Source organism: Sander lucioperca, chromosome 20, assembly GCF_008315115.2.
Source record: "Sander lucioperca isolate FBNREF2018 chromosome 20, SLUC_FBN_1.2, whole genome shotgun sequence".
Taxonomy (NCBI): Eukaryota; Metazoa; Chordata; class Actinopteri; order Perciformes; family Percidae; genus Sander; species Sander lucioperca.
Window position 1 is genome coordinate 16,522,566 of NC_050192.1, and position 21,645 is coordinate 16,544,210.

The 21,645-nt window shown below is 40.5% G+C and overlaps 1 protein-coding gene across 2 annotated transcripts in view; it reads left to right on the top strand.

Annotated features, from left to right (window-relative positions):
* The first annotated feature begins 4,994 nt into the window (after window positions 1–4,994).
* Window positions 4,995–21,645, top strand: part of LOC116053447 (scavenger receptor cysteine-rich type 1 protein M130-like) — a 49,589-nt gene continuing 32,938 nt past the window's right edge. For both annotated transcript variants that reach the window (XM_035995847.1, XM_031304566.2), the window contains exons 1-6: window positions 4,995–5,062; window positions 6,824–6,856; window positions 7,121–7,411; window positions 9,587–9,904; window positions 15,747–16,052; window positions 16,696–17,028. In XM_035995847.1, the coding sequence (XP_035851740.1) occupies window positions 5,020–5,062; window positions 6,824–6,856; window positions 7,121–7,411; window positions 9,587–9,904; window positions 15,747–16,052; window positions 16,696–17,028 (1,324 nt within the window). In that variant the 5' untranslated portion in view covers window positions 4,995–5,019. The remainder of the gene's footprint in view (window positions 5,063–6,823; window positions 6,857–7,120; window positions 7,412–9,586; window positions 9,905–15,746; window positions 16,053–16,695; window positions 17,029–21,645) is intronic.

Below are 21,645 nucleotides of genomic sequence, written 5' to 3' on the forward strand. Positions count from 1 at the left end.
ATAGCTTCTCTTCTGAGAGCCGGCCGCTCCATCTCACTCTCGCAGGTAACTTCACAGACAATCTGAGTCAAACAGGGAAATGTCACACTGACTTTCTTAACACGCTTTATAGTCAAAGTTTGTCTAATTCAGGTCACATTTGTGCAGTTGTGTAACAAACTCGGCAGCTTTACCTTTTTCGTGGTGATTTTAAATCTGTTTCAGCTTCTCTAACCGAGTTGATCATCAGACTTGTTGTCCTCCTGCTGGGTGTGATGTCACTCATCACTGCCCTCTGCGTCACCTCAAAAGGTACTGCACATCTTTATTCAGAGGAAAATTGTGTTCAATTGAGTATTTAGCATTAAATATTTAGTTAGAAGAAACCAATAACAACCCATGTTTGCTGTCATGTGTTTCCAGGCCAGCAGAAAACAGAAGCTGAGACGAGTGAAGAACAGTCAGATTTAGGATCGTGTTGTCGTGGGTTACAGGTCTCATGGGTCGTCCCTGAAGAAAATGTGACCTTTTTACAATAAAAGAAATATGCAATTTAACATAATTCAGGACCATTATTATTATCATATATGTGTGTAAAACATTGGAAAAGCTAGAGCACACATTGATTTACATTCATTTAGCTTAGGTGCTGCAAAAAATGGCTTGGGTATAACGGCAGGGAAAACTGTAAATGCATCAGGGAATCAAAGCTGCTGGTAATCTTTACACCTCCCATGTGTAACTGCTAGAGTTCTGCACGGACCTTATACGAGACCCAAACCTGGCCCAGACCTACGTGGTTCTGTTGAATCTGATCCCTGAACCTGATCAGAGACAGATACTGTATTTTAATGTTTTCTTTCTTCAAAGACAAAAGTTTTATGCTTTCTTTGTAATACCTGTCGACCACTTATTTTACACATTATACTCAGCTTCATATTTTAACTTTGCACTATTTTAAGTTTTGGATTCTCTTTTCTTTAATGATTTTCTTTTTAAACACATTTAATGAGCGTTGTTGGAGGGAGCCCGAGATCTAAGAATTTCATTTCAATGATAGCTTTTCTGTAATTGATGTGCATATGGCAAAATGACTAATTAAAGGCTCTCTTACATATCGTCGCTGTCGGGCAAAAAACATGTATGTCCAAAATCGCTGCTTTTCAGGAAATGAAAAAAATAAATGCTAATTTGAAGACATTTTATTGAGCTATTTAGCTTTGAAAAAAGTCAGATGAAACTGCCTCGTCACTGTTTAAATATTTGTAAAAACCCACAGACAGATGTAAAGGGGGACAGATCGCTTTATAAAAATATAAGATACAAGGTTTCTGCCCGGCAGCGACGATATCCAGAATACCAAATGTATGATATTAATAATATTTGATTATTAGTGAGTAGTTGAACAGAAGAATATATAAACCCAATTATATTTGTTTGGTTTTACCACTGATGCTGTTTTTTAGTTTAATAAACTTTAATACAAAAGTCACTGCTTTGTTTTATTGATTGATTTTATGACTTGTTACTATTTACTTTTAAAATTTAACCTTTATTTTTTTTACTTGTACAGTACAACCTTTACTAAAGTACCATAAATAACAGGATGTCTGTGTGTTTTCAGAGCTGCTCTTTGATTCTTACTGGATTTAATGCACTTTGCAGACAAACACGGCTGTCAACAGTCCTACAAACAGCAGATCATGCACTTTATTATTTCATCAACCTGCTGAATGAAATTATTTTTATTTAACTCAGCTGCTAAGACATTGTCCTCAACATAATTTACGGGGTGATGGGGTGGGGTTACAACCCCCCCAATGATCAAAACTGGCCGGGGTTATGAAGTCAAAGAGTTTAAATGCTGTGGCAAGCAAAGATTTAAGATGTGCATAATTCCTAAAATAAAACATCCCGAAACACGCATCATGTTTAGAATCTTTAGGTTTTTAACAATACAGCAGATTAATTAATTAATAATAATACTATTTACATAAATGAAGACATTTGCACCATAACTTGATGCAGAAAAGGCCCAAATTGTTGAAGAAAGATTCACCAGAATGCAGGAAGTGAAGCGTTTGATGCTCTAAATTTCCTGGGGACGACCCAGACACCCCAGTTATTATTTGTCCTCCCCAATACTGAATCAAACATTTTGGCTAGATAGGTGGAGATTACATTACATTACATGTCATTTAGCTGATGCTTTTATCCAAAGCGACTTACAATTAAGTGCGTTCAACCTTGAAGGTGCAAATTCCAGACAACAAGTAGTAAGTGCAAATACATTAGCTTTAAATAACTAAAACTACAAAGAGCCAGATGAAAGTGCAGCATCAAGAAATATATATATATATATACAGTGTTGGGCAAGTTACTTCCAAAATGTAATACATTATAGATTACTAGTTACTGTCATTTGAGAGTAATTAGTTATATTACAATATTACTGTCTCTGAATTGTAATGCGTTACACTACTTTTGCATTACTTTTGAGTTACTTTCACCAAAATAACAGGGGAAGTTTGATTTGGCAGCTAGCTTGTGAATTTCACCATCGGATCAATAAAGTCTCCTCTTTATCCACTTTAATACATCATAGATTATTCATATTTTGTATAATTAATATAAATATGCAAAGTAACTAAAGCTATACAAAATAGATAAGTAAAACGTATAATAGGCAAGTAGGAGAAAATGAAAATACTCAATTAAAAGTACGGCATTGTTGTAAAATGTTTGTTTATAGCACTTCAATAAGAAATTCATGTTGTTTAGGTTAAAACACTCTAAAGGAAATGTTCAATTATAGTGTGATTAAAACTCACTATTAACATTATTTACAGTACTTGATTTACAGCTGATTTGTGAAAAGGTAGCCTACACAACCTTATTTAACAGTAATTTAGTTTTACTGCGAACCGTCACAGGAAGTGCTTTTATTTTGAAGTAGGCTACACGGAAGTTGTCTGTTGTGTAGCCTACTCTTGCTAGCTTACTGAGATGCAACATGTCCGTCAGGTTCAAGTTGTTCACTTTCTTGTTTGTAAAACTGCAACATATTGAACAGTAAATGGTCACAGTAAAAGACAAGCGTTTTTGGTCGTCATTCGAAGCCATTCCACTACAGGCATAGTTACTCTCCACGGCTGATAAAATGCAATGATATTTACGTGTAGCAAGCCTCAACATTAATTCCCGACATGTTTATATCTGTCAGCCGCTGACGTACCGTCACCTGTTGGGACATACATGCTGTCCGTACCGTCACCTGTTGGGACATACATGCTGTCCGTACCGTCTCTGGTTCTGGTTCTGACCACGGGAACAGATACAGGACAGCTCACTTCAACGCAGCGTAATAACTCCTGAAAATAATATCCATCTCGCAAATGTATTTGTCTCTGCAGTCATCTCAACCATCGAATACAGCGACAGGAAAACAATACGGCTTTTTTTTTTTCCTGTGAAGAAATGTGTCGCGATGTTGGTGAATTCTTAAAAAACAACAATGCACCGCTAAATGTTGCGTTAAAATGCGTTGTAACTCGCGTTACTGAGATTGTAACGAGTATAATATTACCGAAATTTAATTAGTAATGCGTTATGTTACTGCGTTACAGCAAAAAGGAATACATTACTGTAATTGCGTTACTTTTGTAACGCGTTACTCCCAACACTGTGTGTGTATATATATATATATATATATATATATATATATATATAAATATTTTTTTACAAGAGAAATGGAGGATTCTGCAGGAGCAGTTTGATCTGTTTCTATATAGGATTTGATATATTAATTCCACTTTACAAAGTAGCCATTATGGTCACATTTATCTCACATTTTTATATTTGTTGTAATTGAAGTTAACTACAGCTGCCATGTACCGTTAACAAACAAATGCAGTAGCTTTCAAGTCAGGAGCTGAGCTGTTTAATATTCAAAAGATAAGGAGGCTTCACTGCTGAGACTGCTGATCAGAGAAGAGGATGACAAACTGGGATAAGAAACTGATAAATGGTCCTAAGGTCTGAATTATCTCTTGTCACAAACATTTCCTTCTGTCTTTTAGAACGTCTAAAAGTTGACTCATGTACTCTGGACCTGCAAAGCCTTGTAAGTAATGAGGAGGATTTAAAATTGCATTGCATAAGAAACTGGCGACCAATGGAAATATACTAAACCATATTAACAGCAGAAAAACAATACACAACTCTTTTAAATGGGGCTAAATTATAATTTGAATATTTTCCCTTTCAGGCTTCACACTTTTGCCGGTGCCGTGCCAAAAAGTGATCACCTGCTAAAACTGATTGCTGTCAGTGGGAGTGTGTTTATACACTTCCACAACTTACATGACAAACTGTGTGTTTCTGGATGTATTGGCCCTTTAAAAAGGTATTTCAACAGGTAAAGTAAAGTTCTGGGTGGGCAATGATCTGTCAGATATAACCCTCAATCATTAAATCAAGATATTTTGAGGCAGGAACAGCCTTTCAAAAACAAGATTGGAGCTGCGATCACTTTTTGGCAAATGCAAAAGTTTATGGGTTGTATTGTGTCTTTAAAAAAGGTATTTCTACAGGTAAAAAGTTCTGGGTGGGTTATAATCTGACAGATAAAAGCCTTATGAATGAAATCAAGTCATTTTGAGACATGAATAACCTTTCAGTGACAAGGTAGAAGCTGAAATCACGTTTTGGCAAGTGGTAAAAAGGACTGGATTGGTTATAATCGAGGGCACAGGGCTCTCCCGCAGACATCAATCACTTTGTGGCACAACACCTGTCCACAGTCCAGTTCTAGTAAGTAAATGGTACTGCATTACCTGAAATTATCTGATGATCTTGATGAGCAGTTATTGATGCAACATCACTTGAACTAGCAGCTTCCTGTTGTCGAACGGAGAAACCACACGAAACCTGATGAGGAGATTAAAAGATAAGAGAGGAAACTGCACATCTGAGGAGAGCTGAAGACGATAGACGATAGAAGTGAAGATGATAGAGTGTCAGGCGACACACCAACTGGACATGGGTCATGTACCGGTGCTATTCATGTTGCTCTGGAGCTCAGGTAGGTCTTCAACCTGTTTAACTACAGTACAGCTGCCCACACAACACAAGTCTGGATTGTTGTTGTTTTTTACGTGCTTTTTCTATATACTTTGATTAGTTAACTGTCAATTGTTTCTGGATGTTTGAGTTGAGGACAGCTCCGCTTGTTATCGTAAGTGCAATAAAAAGTTTAAGGCCAATAAGTAGTAGCCTACTTTATCAAACCGTGAGTGAATATGATTGTGTGTCGTAGGCCAGGATGGGAAACTAACCCTCGGAGGACAATGTTTATTCAATGTGTCTATTAAACAGTCCCACCAGATTTTTGCGGCCTTTTTTTGAGCTTGTTGCAGCCCAAAATGCCTTTTGTGGGAGCTTGTATAAAAAGTTGCAATAAAAGTTATGATGTCTTTTGTATTTTTGTTGCAATGAAGTTGAGAGAGACAGTGAAAGTTGCAAAAAAGTTGCAATATTTTTTTTGTATAGTTCTTTAAAAATGAAAAGAAAGAAAGAAAAAGGAAACTTGTTTTGGGGAGAATAAAACTACTCTGGGCTGAGTTTTCCTAGTAACCTTACCAAAAAAGCTCAGGATGCTGCAAATGTTGGTGTAATATGAAAATGATGGATGGATTTAAGAGAAAAAAATAATAATTTATTGAATTAATTAAATTTGACCATATGTGTCAGTGGTTTGATGATCTTTACATTGTCAGTTAATTTCCTATACTGTATGAATGTGTGTCCACACTTTCATACGATTTGATAAAGTACTTATTGGACTTTAACTTATCATTGCACTTACAATAACGAGTGTAGCTGTCCTCAATTTAGGTCATTGTGTCGTCTCATCTCCGGTTTTTCCTGCATCCACTGTGTTTGTGTGTGTGTGTGTGTGTGTGTGTGCGTCAGTCGCGGGGAGAACTGAGCAGCAGCCCCGCCCGCTGCAGAGAGCCGACAGGATTGAAACAGCAGCCGCTTTCAGCGACTTTGGAGTGAAAAATCGTTACAGCGTACATTGATATTGAAATGTATACAGGTTGGCAGGACGGTCTGAAATGTTTTGCACGGTCTTTCGCTGTACGTTTTGTTGGTAAATGTGAGATGTTCGACTCACACACGTCTCGTCTTCATATCAGAAACAAGGAAACAAATTTGGCGACGTCACATACTGATACAAAGTCTGGCACGTGGGACTGCTGGGATTGGTTGAAGTCGCGGGAAACTCCGGTTATTGGTCAAATTTGCGGAAAAGTTGCGGTGATTGGCCAAAATTGCGAGTCGCACCAAATTCACGGTGATTGGTTGAATTTGTGTGAATTGTTGCGATCACGACATCGCAAAATCCTGGAGGGACTGATTAAAGCTATAGTGCCTAGTTTCTGTCGCCCCCATGAGGAATTCTAAGTAATGACAACAAAACTGTCGGTGCGTCCACATGATACAAGCCTTCTGTGACCGTGCACAAAATGTATGAGTATTTTTGCAGCATTGCTACTTTAAGGATCTGAATACAAAGCCCCTACTCACCCAAAAAAATTATCATATTGTGATACAGATTGTGCGAGCGGCTCATAGCGACCGACAATTAAGTTTCTTGTTAGCCATAAAACTCTCGTGGCTGTAGTAATTATCGCGAGAGCAGGTTTTAAACCGTCAGTTTGTGTTTCGATGGCTTGTTTGAATAATAACTGTAGAAACTATAAAGGATGTTTCTGCTGTAACCTATCTGCCTGACCTGTCCAGAACAGGACATGTTTTTCATTCATTTGTTTTTTTTTAGGATTCCTCCCAGGTTTCCAGACAGAGGAACAAGGTAAAACGGAGAAACTAGATATAAATGAAGAATTACACAGGAGATTATTTTACTAATTACTCTCTTGTTGCACACTGCCTGACTTGCAAAGATATTTAAAAAGGTTTTAGATCACCAGTTATTAAAGTTATCTTTGCAAGTTAGACAGTGTGCGGGAGTTTCTTTTAAACCTTTGACCTACTCGTCCCTCTCCTACACACCTGTCTCATGTAATAGATGTGTGAAATATTTCTCTGTACTAATTACTCTCTCGCCTGTGTTCAGATATTGATGATATCCGGTTGTTTGGAGGATCCAGCCGCTGTTCTGGTGTGCTACAGGTGAAGCGCCAGGGAGAGTGGAGAGAAGTGGATGACCAAAACTGGGACCTGAAGTTAGCAGACGTAGTTTGCAGACATCTGGACTGTGGCTCTGTGGTTCGAGCTTCATCAAAAATAGATTCAGACCCTTTTAGCAGCATCACACCTTCCTGTCTTGAGTCTGGACCTAGACTGAAGAAATGTTTAACAAAAAGGTCCCGGATTAGGGTTACCAGTTTGGAGATCACCTGCTCAGGTAACAACAATCAGTAACACAAAAACACAAATTCCAAAACAAGCTCAAAAGTAGGTTTGTTGCTGGAGGCTCATGGCTTCAAACCTTCCAAGATATTCCTCTTACATCAGCCACCAGAAGGGCACTGTCACTGAACTGGCCTGTAACAACGCATTATGTAATAACTTATATAATAACATTTCAAAATGTAATGCATTTATACTTCATTATGTAATAACACTCGCATTATGTAATAATTTGCCACATTTAGTAACAAAACCCTGATACAGAGCTCCATCAAATAAGCAGTAGTTGGTAGTTCAGTTTACCTGATAAAGGGGACTTTGATCCAGGTACAGGGCACCTGAGTTGTTGGTCATTTTGGCGGACATTAGAATTAAGTTTAGACGAAAAAAAGTGGGTGTCATGTGGCGACGACAGTTAAGTTTAGGCACCAAAATGACTCAGTTGTTCAACTCATGATTAAAATGTTCATTATAACAGCAGAATATTGTGTTTGGCGTCCAGACTCTGACCTCATTACTCCCCACAGATTGGGTTTACATGAGATATTGGGGAGTGATGATAAAGTAGCTTCCCCCTGGCTGGAGCCTGCAGGTGGATGCTGGGGTGGTGGTGGGGTTTACAGAGCAGTCAGCAATACGGGAGCAGGGCACCAGTGCCACTGACGAGCAGCTTAAAGGGATATTTCACCGTTAGAAAGATGAATATATCTTTAAATTGGGTCACTTATGTAGTAGAAATGTTAAATTGTTTTAGAACTTGGTGGCTTCTAGGCCGAGAAAAGCCAGAAAATGTGTTTTTGGCTCATGTGGATGAAAGACACCAAATCCCAGAATGCACTTGCTTCGCTGCTTTAGAGTCCTCTCCCAAGCCACGCCTACTGTTTACAGACAGACAGTGAGACAGTCCGACATACATATGAAACGACATACGAAACACACCCCATTTCTGCACAAGTCCGTGTTAACACAGCCCACCTCCACAAGTCTTACCCGGCGACAGAGCAGCAGGCCTGGTAGCCTGGTTTCCACAACAACAAAAACACAGCAGTCTCTGAACTTGCGTTGGGAGTTTCATTGAAGTGGATGTAGTCCAGTTTGTTGTCTAATGAGCGGACACTTGCAAGGATTGATGGAACAGGTGGCCGGCTAGCGTTAGCTTTCCACCTAGCTGCTTTCCACTCCTGCACACCGCTGTCGAGGCCCCTTTCCTGTAATAAAATAATAGTGTCCTGCATATTCTCCGATCTGTACCAATGTATCCCGGTGGTACACATGTGCAGTAGTTTGAATGTACATAATTGTTGTAAAAGTTTTCTGCTAAAAAGGCGGAGCTCCCTGTTAGCGAAGCTTCAAGATGGCTGACACTCGTTTTGCTTCGGTAACCTTCGGGTAAAGATGACAGTCCAACCCCCTATGGGTGGGTTGAAAACATGCGGAAGTAGCTCCTACTACTGGCTGTAGTCTATTGCCTCTGGGCAAAAAATCTTCCGATGACGCAAAAATTGTCATTTTCAGTCATCAGAAGATTTTTTCCAGACCCACAATTCAAAGATCTCTCGTCTCAGGGGGACATGAGGGAGGGAAGCACGGTCATTCAAAAATACTACCGTGTTTCTACTGATAAAAAGCTTAATGCTAAATCGGTGAAGTATCCCTTTAAATAGAACGCCACATGTGTATACAGCGGTGCAGATTGAGTTGCCTGCCTGAACTAGCTCGGAAGCGTCGCCCCATTTAAGGAAAAAGATCATGGTTTGGATTAAAACACTCCCAAGGAACACGCATTTCCTGTGTGAAAATCTTGTTTCCCCATGGAAACGAACTCCGCTCCCCGACTTGAAAGCGCTGTTTTATGACCCAAATATCCACCCTGACCTCCCCTCTACACAGCCCACAGCGTTCCTTTACAGCAGCAGTTAATGTGGTGCATACAGTGAAAAAAACATGGAATACATAGGAATAACAGTGCATAACTTTTCATAGATATGTACGAATAGTTCTGGTTTGGCAACATAAGGCCTCGATCAGACAGAGAGCGCGTTTTAGCAGCCTTGTGTCAGTGTTATTTTTCCATGCCATATACTTTTATACATTTTCAATTCTCTGTCTGCATTCTTTTCTGTCTGTCTCTTTCTGTCTCTCTCTCTCTCTCTCTCTCTCTCTTCTCCAGACTCTGTCAGGCTGGTGAATGGGACTAGTCTGTGTTCAGGCAGACTGGAGGTAAAGTCTAACCAGTCTACCCAGTCTAACCAGTCGTGGTCCTCAGTGTGTGAAGATGACTTTGACCTGCCGGATGCAGAGGTGGTCTGCAGGGAGCTTGGCTGTGGGGCTCCTTCAGTCCTCCAGGGGGCGCTCTATGGAGACATGGAGGCTCCAGTGTGGACCAAAGAGTTCCAGTGTAGAGGCCATGAGTCTGCTCTGCTGGACTGTGACAGCTCAGATAGAAACACCTGCTCTTCTGGCAAAGCTGTTGGACTCACCTGCTCAGGTAGAGTAGAGGAGCTGTAGCTTTGAATTGCATTTCTATTTTAATAAATGTGGCATGATCTATTTTTACCAATTACTCTTGTCTGCTCAGAGCCCGATAATTTCCAGTTGGCGAGAGGATCCAGTCGCTGTGCCGGTGAACTGGAGATGAAGAAAGAGGGATGGTGGCGTGGAGTGGATGTTAAAGATTCTGCCTGGAATCTAAAGGCAGCTGATGTAGTGTGTAGACATCTTGACTGCGGCTCTGCTGTTTCAACAGGGAGGAATCAGAGGAATTACTACACAGGAATATTCAGGATTAGATCAACTTGCCTTCAATCCAAGTCTGCAGTTAGGGAGTGTATATTAACAAAGTATTCCCTCTCCCTTTCCAACCTGGAGATCAACTGCTCAGGTAACACCACACCAGGCAATACTTCAGCTATAACTGTAATCTCAGTTTTGTTCAAAGCACGTCCAAATGAGTTACCATCCAATCTACAGTAGATCCAGGAGATGTCATCAAGAATAAGAGCTTGTTTTACATTCCATCTGACAGCGCCACATGGTTGCAGGTGCATGCAGCAATGCATAGATTTATGTGAAATGAAAAGGCAGCATTGAGTAAGTTATCTTATTCAGCCAGCAATGGAGAACTACGGCTGTATGTACCGAATCAGAATTAAGTCAGCTGAATCAGATTTGGCTGTTCAATACGAATATGAAAGTGCTGTGTTTTATGACCCACCCATCCACCCCGACCTTTTCCCTATGCAGTCCACAGCGCTTTGATAGAGCAGCAGTGTAAAGTGGTGCTCATAAGTTTATGAAAGTTGACTAAAAAGAGGAATAAAAAAAATCTTCTTTTGGAAACTGATCTTAATGCCTTAATTAAAAAAATAGGAAAAATCCAACCTTTAAGGACACCAATTTTCTTTGTGAATGAATAATGTATCGTAAATAAATTAATGTTTTTCCTTAAAATACAGGGGTCATAAGTAAGTACACCCCTATGTTAAATTCCCATAGAGGCAGGCAGATTTTTATTTTTAAAGGCCAGTTATTTCATGCATCCAGGATACTATGCATGCTGATAAAGTTCCCTTGGCCTTTGGAATTAAAATAGCCCCACATCATCACATCCCCTTCACCATACCTAGAGATTGGCATGGTTTGATTTCAGTTAGCCTAATAGCTGGTTTGATTTGCATTGAGAGATGATTTTATGGAGAGTACCCCATTTAAGGAAGAACATTCATTTATTTACAATACATTAATCATTCACAAAGAAAATTGGTGTCCATAAAGGTTGGATTTTTCCTCATTTTTTTTAATTAAGGCATTAAGCTCAATTTCCAAAAGATGATTTTTTTATTCCTCTTTTTAGTCAACTTTAGCATGGGTTCATAAACTTATGAGTGCCACTGTATGTGTTACCTATAGCTGTGTTGGGAATTCGTCCAAGATCTAATTATTGGCAAATTATCAAAGATGTTTTATCAATATTAATAAAGTTATGAATATGTGTATTCATAACTCCACCAAAATGACAAACAATCAAAACAGTGCACCACCCTGGAAGTCAGGGACCAATAATCAAACTGTGAAACAGTCTCATTTTGGTGGTGTTCCCTTTAAAATACCGATCTGAATTAATTTGATTAATTTATCTGGTATATTCTAAAAGAACAAAGGAAAAGGTGAATTCAAGCAATGACCTGTTTAACCAGCTGGCTATTACAATAAGTACACAAATAATCACAGACAACTGCTATTTAAAATATAGTAGAATTTATTAACTATTAAATTATAACTAATTAAAAATTATCAATGGCCAATCAATAATCCTTCGATCAATTAAAACCAATATACCTTTTTTAAACAACAAAACAAATAAAAAACAAACCAGCATGTGGTCTGATCTGGGTGTGTGTGTGGGTGTGTGTGTGTGTGTGTGTGTGAGAGAGAGAGAGAGTGCGAGGAGGGATGACGAAACCCGGGGGTTGCTAGGCTACGTCCAAGATTAGCTGTTAGCTAGCCGTTAGGCTATGTGGTAGCTGCACAAATGCTATTTAGCCTCAAGAGGGCGGTAGTGGGCTGTGTTGCCATGCCATGTGACTAAGCTAGTCAGTTAGCTCTCAAACTAACGTGTTGCTGACAAAAGGGACACACTAGCTACTTCGCTATATGCTAGCTGTGTAGCTATTCGACGTACGTGACTCGCTGTTGGCCAGCTGTTCACTTGGGTGTGTGTATGTCCGTACGTGTGTGTGTGTGTGTGTGTTAGTGAACGAGGAAAGAAAGCCCCTTAGAGAAAGAAAGACACTTTGAAAAACCTGATTTTCTCACTCCGTACAATAACTAAAAACTCTGTGAAAGGGGAGTTAGCAGGTAGCAATTACAGTTTTAACACGCTAGCTGCAATATTCAACACAACATATCAACAAATGCACCGTGATCAGAGTACATTCACAGAAATAGATTTGACTCAGTGGTCACAATCATAGATTAATAAATCAAAGTGTGCAGCAATAGCACCATATTAATCGATCACATTAATGGTAAACAATAGAGGGTTTTCACCGACGTCACGTTCTGGGCGGTAACCTGGATGCGCGGCCATGTTGGAGGCACTCGGTGTAAACAACTGAATGGAGTAATGGAGTATTGTGCACTTTGGATGCTTTAATACTTTATATCTAAACAACAGAAAAGCTCATCAAAACGCGTCCAAGATGCAAAGGCATATAGGGAAGGACTTAGACCACAAAAAAGGCGTGATATTTTGAGAAATTACAGTTTACTGGCGGTGCAGATCCCTACAAGTTGGCTCCCTCTTCTTGGATCCATGGCGACCCGGTGATTCTTCCTTCAGTTGCATATCCCGATATAGTCAACTACCTGGTTTTCTCGCCGAGCCCATACACAGCGGAAGACCTTAAATCCTACAAAAGTTTGGAGGCTTATAACCAGATGGTGTGTGGATGGGTGAGGGAGACGCAGTACGAAGTCATTAACGACCGTTATGTTGTGAAGGCCTGAGTAAGTAATGCAATAACGTCTTTAATCAACCTAACCTTAACTGTATGATATCATTGCGATACTCAAGGTGTAGCCAAGTGACTCTCAATTGTTTATTTTCATTTCAAAGACCGAACAAGACAGATTTTTCCCTCGTAGATCCTGGTTGAGCTTTGCCAACCACAAGCGCCTCCTTTCCTCTGATAACTTCTGGCATTCCTCTCCCTGGTTTTTAATAACTTTTGGAAGTCGATAATATTCCAAATGTTTTTCTTGGTCTGACCTATTGGTACAACCTAAAACACGGCAATAATTAGCCATTTTCCTTGACGTCGTTCGGGATCTACTTCAGTGCCTGTGCTTTGTTGTGATGCGGAGTACCTCCAACATGGCGACTTCAGGTCTGATGACGCGTCGTGAAAACCTCTATGGCAACATTAGCTTTTACACATTAATAAAACACACAATTCCTCTGCCCAGAAAACCTTAACCATTGTTACTGTGCGTTCAGTCCTTTCGTGTCTGTCCATAACTTTCCACAGAAAAAACAGAACGCAATCCGGCCGCTCGTCAACGGGCACGGAGAAAAGCTTTCTGATCCCCAGGGCAGCGGGGAACAAGCCAGAGTCGACTTTGAAGAAACAACGGTGTCAGTGTCCGATTTTCTTCTAGAGAATGTCATTGTTCTCTCTGCAGCGTTGAAACACAACGTGTGTTTCCAGGATCCCCTTAATTAAATCCACTTTGTTCAGAAATAGAAGTTTTTAGCACAAGTGCTTGTGTGCATCCTTCAGCAGCGTGAGCCGCCAGCGGAAGACCGGGATTTTTGGGTGGTTAGGCTATTTATGGCTCAGGTCCCCTGACCTGGCTCCATGCTGTTTTATGGTCCCAGGAGCCAATGGGAGATCAGAGTTCTCAGACCTGTGGCCATTTTGTGCAGTAACACCTACTTGTGACTTGCTGGTTGTTGCCGTGAAATGGCTTCACCCTCTTTTCTGAGGAGACATGGATTGGAATTTTCCATGTAGGCTGTTTCTTTGTCTCAGGCCTAATGTCTCTGAGCACATGTTGGCTGGAAATCCTTTGTTTGAAAAAGATAATGTTTATGTTTATTTATGTTCCAACAGTTGTATGGTTCATGAGCAGCCTGATACGTTGGATATTTTATGTTCTGGTTGGGCGACATAAGGCCCCGATCAGACAGAGCGCGTTTTATCAGGCTTGGGCAGCTTTTTCAAGAAAAGTGAAGCGTTTTGCTCGCTGCTTTTGCGTTGCTGAGCACCAGAGCGCCGGAGTGCCCTTGAGTTGAAAAAACTTCAACTCAGAGAGAAAAAGTGCCCAGAGCCGGTGATTTGGTGGTTGCCTAGCAAGAGTAACAAAAACACGCAACTGGCAGTGCTATTGTATTTTAAGGTGTTAGTGTTATTTTGCAATGCCATAATTTTATACACTTTCAATTCTCTGTCTGCATGTTTTCTGTCTTTCTCTCTCTCCTTCAGACTCTGTCAGACTGGTGAATGGGACTAGTCTGTGTTCAGGCAGACTGGAGATAAAGTCTACCCAGTCTACCCAGTCGTGGTCCTCAGTGTGTGAAGATGACTTTGACCTGCAGGATGCAGAGGTGGTCTGCAGGGAGCTTGGCTGTGGGGCTCCTTCAGTCCTCCAGGGGGCGCTCTATGGAGACATGGAGGCTCCAGTGTGGACCAAAGAGTTCCAGTGTAGAGGCCATGAGTCTGCTCTGCTGGACTGTGACAGCTCAGATAATAACACCTGCTCTTTTGGCAAAACTGTTGGACTCACCTGCTCAGGTAGAGTAGAGGAGCTGTAGCTTTGAATTAACGGTAACACTTTATTTGAAGTGTGCAAAAGACTGACATGACACCGGTCATGAACATGAACAAATCTTTATGAATGTTTGACTGTCATTAGGTGTCATTCGGTAAAATGTGAGCCTTTTAATGCAACGTTAAAACATTTTAAGATGTTTGTGATATGACGATTTGAAATGAAGGAAAACAATATAACCTGGCAATGTCTGTGTAATGATTTCTATAGGTTTAGACGACTGGCGGGGACTTCCCATGACACACTGAGCCAAGGGCGTAACTTTAGGTTCAACATTGGACATTGGGGGGGGGGGGGGGGGGGGGTTGAGATCTCCACTTTTGTGCTTTTTCTGCATCAATTTATGGCGCAAATGTCTTTATTTATTGTAAATGAAATTGTAAGTTTTTGTACTGATCTCCTCTCTCCTCCTCCTCTCTCTCTCTCTCCATCTGTGTGCATTCATAACTTAGCTTCTTGCCCGGAGCCCATGTGCTGTCTAACCTCTTCTTTCCATGGATTGTTGTGGAACCTGGATCGTGTCTGTAGCTGCTACCATGGTCCTGCTTGACGGCCTGCTACACCTTGCACTTCTACTGCTATTATTATTAGTCCTAGTTCTAATATCTTTACTGTTACTATAATTACCACTCTTCATCATGACATTCCATTATACCACTTATATAATTATTATGGATCTTTCTCTCCAACCGGTTGAGGCAGATGGCCACCCACCAAGAGACAGGTTCTGTCTGAGGTTCCTGCTTGTTAAAAGGAAGTCTTTCATACCAAATGCTTTCTCTTGTAGGAATTGTTGGGTCTCTGTAAATTATAGAGATTGTTGGTCTTGCTTAAAGTCATATAATTCCAACTTTACATCAAAGGTGTCATAATTTACCTAATGAAACACCATCATGTTAATGTCACTCTTATGCACACCCTTCAAATAAAGTGTTACCAAATGTACTTATAAAAATGACTTAATTTACTTTATTAATTATTCTGGTGTCTCCGTTCAGAGCCTGATGATGTCAGGTTGTCAGGAGGAGGCAGTAGCTGTGCTGGTACGCCAGAGATGAAACAACAGGGACAGTGGAGACCAGTGACTGACTGGGATTCTGAATGGGACCAGAAGTTATCATCTGCAGTGTGTAAACAGCTGGGTTGTGGTTCTGCTGTTTCCACAAACATAAGCAACAGCTCTTCAGAAACATCTGTGTGGGGGATCAGTCATTCTTGTGTTCAGTCTGATTGGATGGTACGGGAGTGTTTATGGTTAACAAGTTTCTTGACAAGCTCCAAGAACCTGGAGGTGGTCTGCTCAGGTAACCCTGAACATTTAGTCACATTCTTAACCTTTACTTTCTTTTGCTAATAAACAAATCCTGTCATCTTATCCGTTCAGCGCGGTCGGGATGGTGTAGATGACGCATATGGTCGCTGCCAACCATCTGATCATTCATACTGGTTGCGGTCAAAGCAGTTAAAAAGGAAATATTGCCTTAGTTTCAAGATGCTGTTTACTCCAAATCCCTACCCTATCTACAGTATGTTATGTAACTTCCAAAATAGTTACATCAGACAGTTTTTGCCACTTTTCTTGTGGCAGGAGTTGTTTTGTTCTGGTTTAGGAAGACAGTTGGAGAACAATTAGACATAAAACAGGATTTAGGCTTTACAGGATGGTTATTTTCTTTGGCAACTTTCATGTTTTTTCTCAAGTGATTTAAGGAGTTTTATGCATTCTTTTATCAAATGTCTTTAAAATAATAGTGTACCCCAGGAATCCCCCCACCCCACCCACCCAGGTTAGAGCTGAACCCCGAATGTTTACAACGTCCGCCCCTGGATGAAACACGTTTTACTTTGCTCAGTGTTTATCACTTTAACAAAACAAATAAAGATGATGATGGTAGAATCTTATATTCTTGATATGTGGTCTTCATTTTTCATCCACTGTGTCCACAGATTTGCTGGCTCAGCCAAACATCTCCTTCTCTACCCACATTGACGGGGTTTCTGAGGCCACGCAGCAGGGATTGCGAGTGCTCATGGGCTCCGACTTCACCATCAGCTGCTCCATCCTGCCACAGTACCCAGGAGGCTCCTTCCAGCTCATCTTCAACAACTCCGACCCAGAACAGAAGAACTACACCCTGCCAGCTGTCAATCACTCGGCCCACTTCCTGTTCTCTGCTGCAGACTCCACCCACCGAGGGGAGTACCGCTGTGTTTATCACCTCTATGTTTTCTCCCATAACTTCTCTTCTGAGAGCCGGCCGCTCCATCTCACTCTCGCAGGTAACTTTATAGAGAATCTAAATCAAATGATTGTATGAAATGCATGCATGAAAGTATTATTTGTCTAGATTAGATGAAAAGTCATGAGGTGCCAACTGTTTCATGTATGAAAACACACGTCTTCATGTTTCCTGCTGCTGTTCAGAATAATCTTATGAATGAATGAATGGATAAAAGCCATGCAAACTGGGACTAAGTATAAAGTTCATATGGAGTTGATTTAAGGTTGCTAATGTCTGTTTAACTGCATTTTCATTTTGCATTTAGTTGTTTATTAAACTAGATTGTGTATTTAAGGACCTGACAATCTGAATCAGCCGGTTTATACAACTATTTGACTGTATGAAAACACATTTAGCATTTATGAGAGTCCATCCAGAATGATTGTAAATCTGTTTCAGCCTCTGTAACACATCTGGTCATCAGACTGGTTGTCCTGGTCCTGCTGGTGGTCGTGTCCGGTGCTGCCCTGTTTTGCTACTCCAAGGTACTATACACAAACACACACTACACAATTCTATGTATCAAACTCACGGACATTTCAAATTAAAAGCCTTCCAGTGGCTCATCTCTCTCTTTCCTGGTAGGCTTTTAATTAAAAAACATCTGCAGAAAATGCTGTTTTTCACTCTCATGAAAGTGTACTGTAACATCAATTGAAGAAAAACGGCGAAGTAGAAGCAATTTTAAATAATAGTGAATAAAAACTGCAATTCATAGGAATGGAAACTGGACACACGGGTAGATTTGCAGATTGTCGGCCCTTTTCCAGCACTCTGCCGTGACGCGCTTCTTCTGTAACTTCTGTCATCTCGGCCACAAATTCCTCTTGTCCCTGCCCAAGCAGCGCTCAAAAAATCTAATTAACCGCCACAGAGTTTGACAGAGAGACTGAATAAGTAACGGATATAAAAAAGAAGTAAGATTTTAACTGGCCTCCACGCTGCTTTGTACTGTTCACTAACCCTGTGTTATAAGAGTAACGTATCTCTTTTGGATAACAAATACCGTATTTTCCGGACTATAAGTCGCTCCGGAGTATAAGTCGCATCAGTCAAAAAATGCGTCATGGAAAGGAAAAAAAACATATAAGTCGCACTGGACTATAAATCGCATTTATTTAGAAATTTATTTCACAAAATCCAGGACCAAGAACAGACATTTAATCTGGAAAGGCAAGTTATTCAACTACACAATAGCACATAGAACAACAGGCTGAATAGGTGTCCGGTATGTTAATGTAACACATTAACAGTTATTCAACTATACAATAGCACACAGAACAACTACCAGGGCGTGGAGACGTAACTGCACCGTTGACGAGCCTCTCCCGGCAGCACGTTGTTCAAGCACCCATCTGTCGACTCGTTCCTCCAGCTCTGGCCATCTTGCTTTCAGTCCGCGATTAGCCGATTAGCTTTCTTTGTTTTCTTGATTGCAGTAAGAGTCACCTTTTCGCCAGTCCCTCGCAAGTTTCTCTCTCACTCCAAACTGTCTTTGTGCTGCTCGATTACCGTTTTCGGCTGCATATTTTACTACCTGCAGTTTGTAATCTGCAGAATAGGATTTTCTTTTCTTTCTCAGTTGTCTTTAGGAGCAGCATATAGTTGTCACAAGCCTAGAGCGCCCTCTCGCGACTTTAGATGGTAATGTTTTCAGTATGAATTAACATTTAAAAACATGTTAAATTATATATATTTTGATATATAAGTCGCACCTGACTATAAGTCACAGGACCACCCAAATTATGAAAAAAAGTGTGACTTATAGTCCGGGAAATACGGTACCTACATATACCTACGCTCTCCGTCTCTGTAAGATTGGGAATGATTGAGATTTCTCTTGGCACAGCTACCAGAAGACTTCCAATTTTCAGACAGGTTGCTCACGTCACATCTACGTCTTCAAGCTCAGTTGGACGCTGCACAGTAACGCTCAGCCATATAATAGCCTTCACTGGTCGTCCAGAGCAACGGGATCTACTGGTCCATTTATTTTACTGTCTATGCATATGTCGCCAACAGTGTCAACCCGGTGTGCGACAGTAATAATCCTCCGTGCGGAAACACCGTGAGTGATACAATGTTGGTAATATTAATTAAACGAAGCTTCGAGGCAAATCATTTTGCATCGAGGATTTTTAGTAATCGAATTATTCGAGTTACTTGATGAATCGTTTCAGCCCTACTGTTCACTAACCCTGTGTTGTAAGAGTAGCGTATCTCTTTTGGAGAACAAAAAGGTATCTAAGACATTTCCTGTCATGTTTCTCTAGGCCAGAAGAGGGCAGACACCAAGACGAGAGGACAAAATGGGGCTGGGTTACCTCGGTGGTGCTGACGACTTGTTGGGTGAAGAGGCAGGAGGAGCGCAGGGCACAGAGTAGGATCTCACAGCCAGATGGACGGCTCCGCTCTCAAACAGCCAAATCAGAGCAGTTGAGGTGTGGGATAATATCAGGCATAGCTTTCCTAGAAAAGACCCAGACAGACAAACAACTACATTGGCAAACTTTTAAACCATTGCAAAGGGGGGAACAATTATAGAATATGATTGTACTTTTGTTTTTATTATTACAGAGATTGTTTTCTGCATAGAGAAATATTTGGCGCCCCCCCAAAGAGGTTTTAGCCAGCATCTAAAGGAAAATCACCAGCGCTAATACATCTTTGACTTCCAGCTGTCAACTCCCCTCCCCTCTCTCTATGATATAGAGGCATCAGCATTACATTTAAACAGTCTTATATGCAGTTGAAAGTTCCTTGTAGTCAATCAACATTTACTTGTATAGCTCTTTACAGCAACCAATGGGCATCCAAAGTGCTTTACAGAAAAGGACCAAGAATAAAACAACATAACATACAATAAAAAGAATAAAACATAGAATTGTAAAATCAGAAAAGGTTGCATTTAAACAGGAGGAAGAGAGGTCAAACGTCACAGCACTACTATATATTAAAAGCCATTCTAAATAAATAAATTTTGAGTTTGGATTTAGAAAGATCTACGTCTTTGATAGTGCTAATGTCAGGAGGTAACTTAACCAAAGTCTTGGGGAAGCAGAAAGCTGCAGAAGCCCGATCACCCCCCAGTCTGTACCTTGACCGAGGAACTTCTAAAAGAAGTTCATTGAAGTTGATTTCCTTAAATAGCAGTCCACTTCCGTGTTTTGCTACAGGTGTTTTCATACCTGATGCGTACCGTACGGGAGTTACACATGAACCGTAGACCTCAAAACCACCTTTTCAAGTGGACTTGGCCACGGTTGGACCAATTGGGCCTTGGTTTGGTACACAACGTTTAAACTAGGGATGCACCGAATCCAGGATTCGGATTAATATTGGGCTTTTTGACGGGGTTCGGTTTATGCCGAACCTTAGAATTTTTTCCACCGAACCCTACGCTTGCACTACGTGCGCTATGCTGGTCGACGTAATGACGCCGCCACCGATTACGGGAAGGTGTTTACGTAGGTGGAGTGTTCAATGCAGTAGGCTGTGAGAAAGTGAAAATGGAACTCGTGAGCAGAAAATGTGTTGTTTGGCAGTACTTTCAGTCAAAAGAAGACCATTCAAGTGATTGATGTGTCACAATAAAAGCCTCCCAGTGGCTCATTAGACACAATCCCTCCCTTTCCTGGTAGGTTTTTAGGTGGAAAGAGACACCAAAGATAATTAAAGTTGCTTTTGTAACTGATTATAAAGATGATGTAGGGAGGAAAATGTGATATTTTGTTGCATCATATAATCTGCAGAGCCAGTCAAAGAAAAGCTGTAGTATGTTAGCCGTTAGCTTGCCTTATTCATGATAATCAGAGTGTATATGTTTAACTATATTATTTTTTACATGATGAAAACAAGATGCGAGTAGTGGTGATGAAGTTAAGAAAGCTGATGATGTAATTGTTTTTATATATATATATATATATATATATATATATATATATATATATATATATATTTATTAGGGCTGTCAGCATTAAGGTGTTAATCGCGATGCGATTAAGGGCCAAGCATAACGCGTTAATTTTTTTTAAATCGTATTAATCGCTTGCCGCCATTTATTAATTTATTTTCACTTCACTCGGCTTTGCGTCGTGCCTAACAGGCTACTATTTTGCCGTACTTCCTCGTAACACATCCTGCTGTTGCAGGAATAGTAACGTGGATTTCGGTGCCTCATTCTGGTGCCACTGATATGCCTGCACTTCTCTCTGATGCTCTGAAACAGACGTTACAGGCAACAGAAACATTGCTGCACGTGATGCTAGTTAACACTATACTCGTCAGCAGCTAACGTTAGCCTACCGCTAGCTAGTAGTTGGATTAAACACGGTTGCAATGCTAACGCTAAATGGTGTAAAGTTTGTCTGTATTTCACTGTAGAGGATTCCGACACCGGGATGTAAGCTGCTGTTGTCGGAAAAACACAGACGGTGCGTTCAATGAAACTGGTAATTTACACCCTCGTGGTGCATTAAAAGTTGTTGTTAAATGCCCTTTTCCCATCTGGTGGTTGTTTTTGTCATTCAACAGCTATTTACTAGTGAAATAAGTTCTTGTTATAGTGATTACATTGTTATTAAACATTTAATTTTGACGATATGGCCTTAGCAAT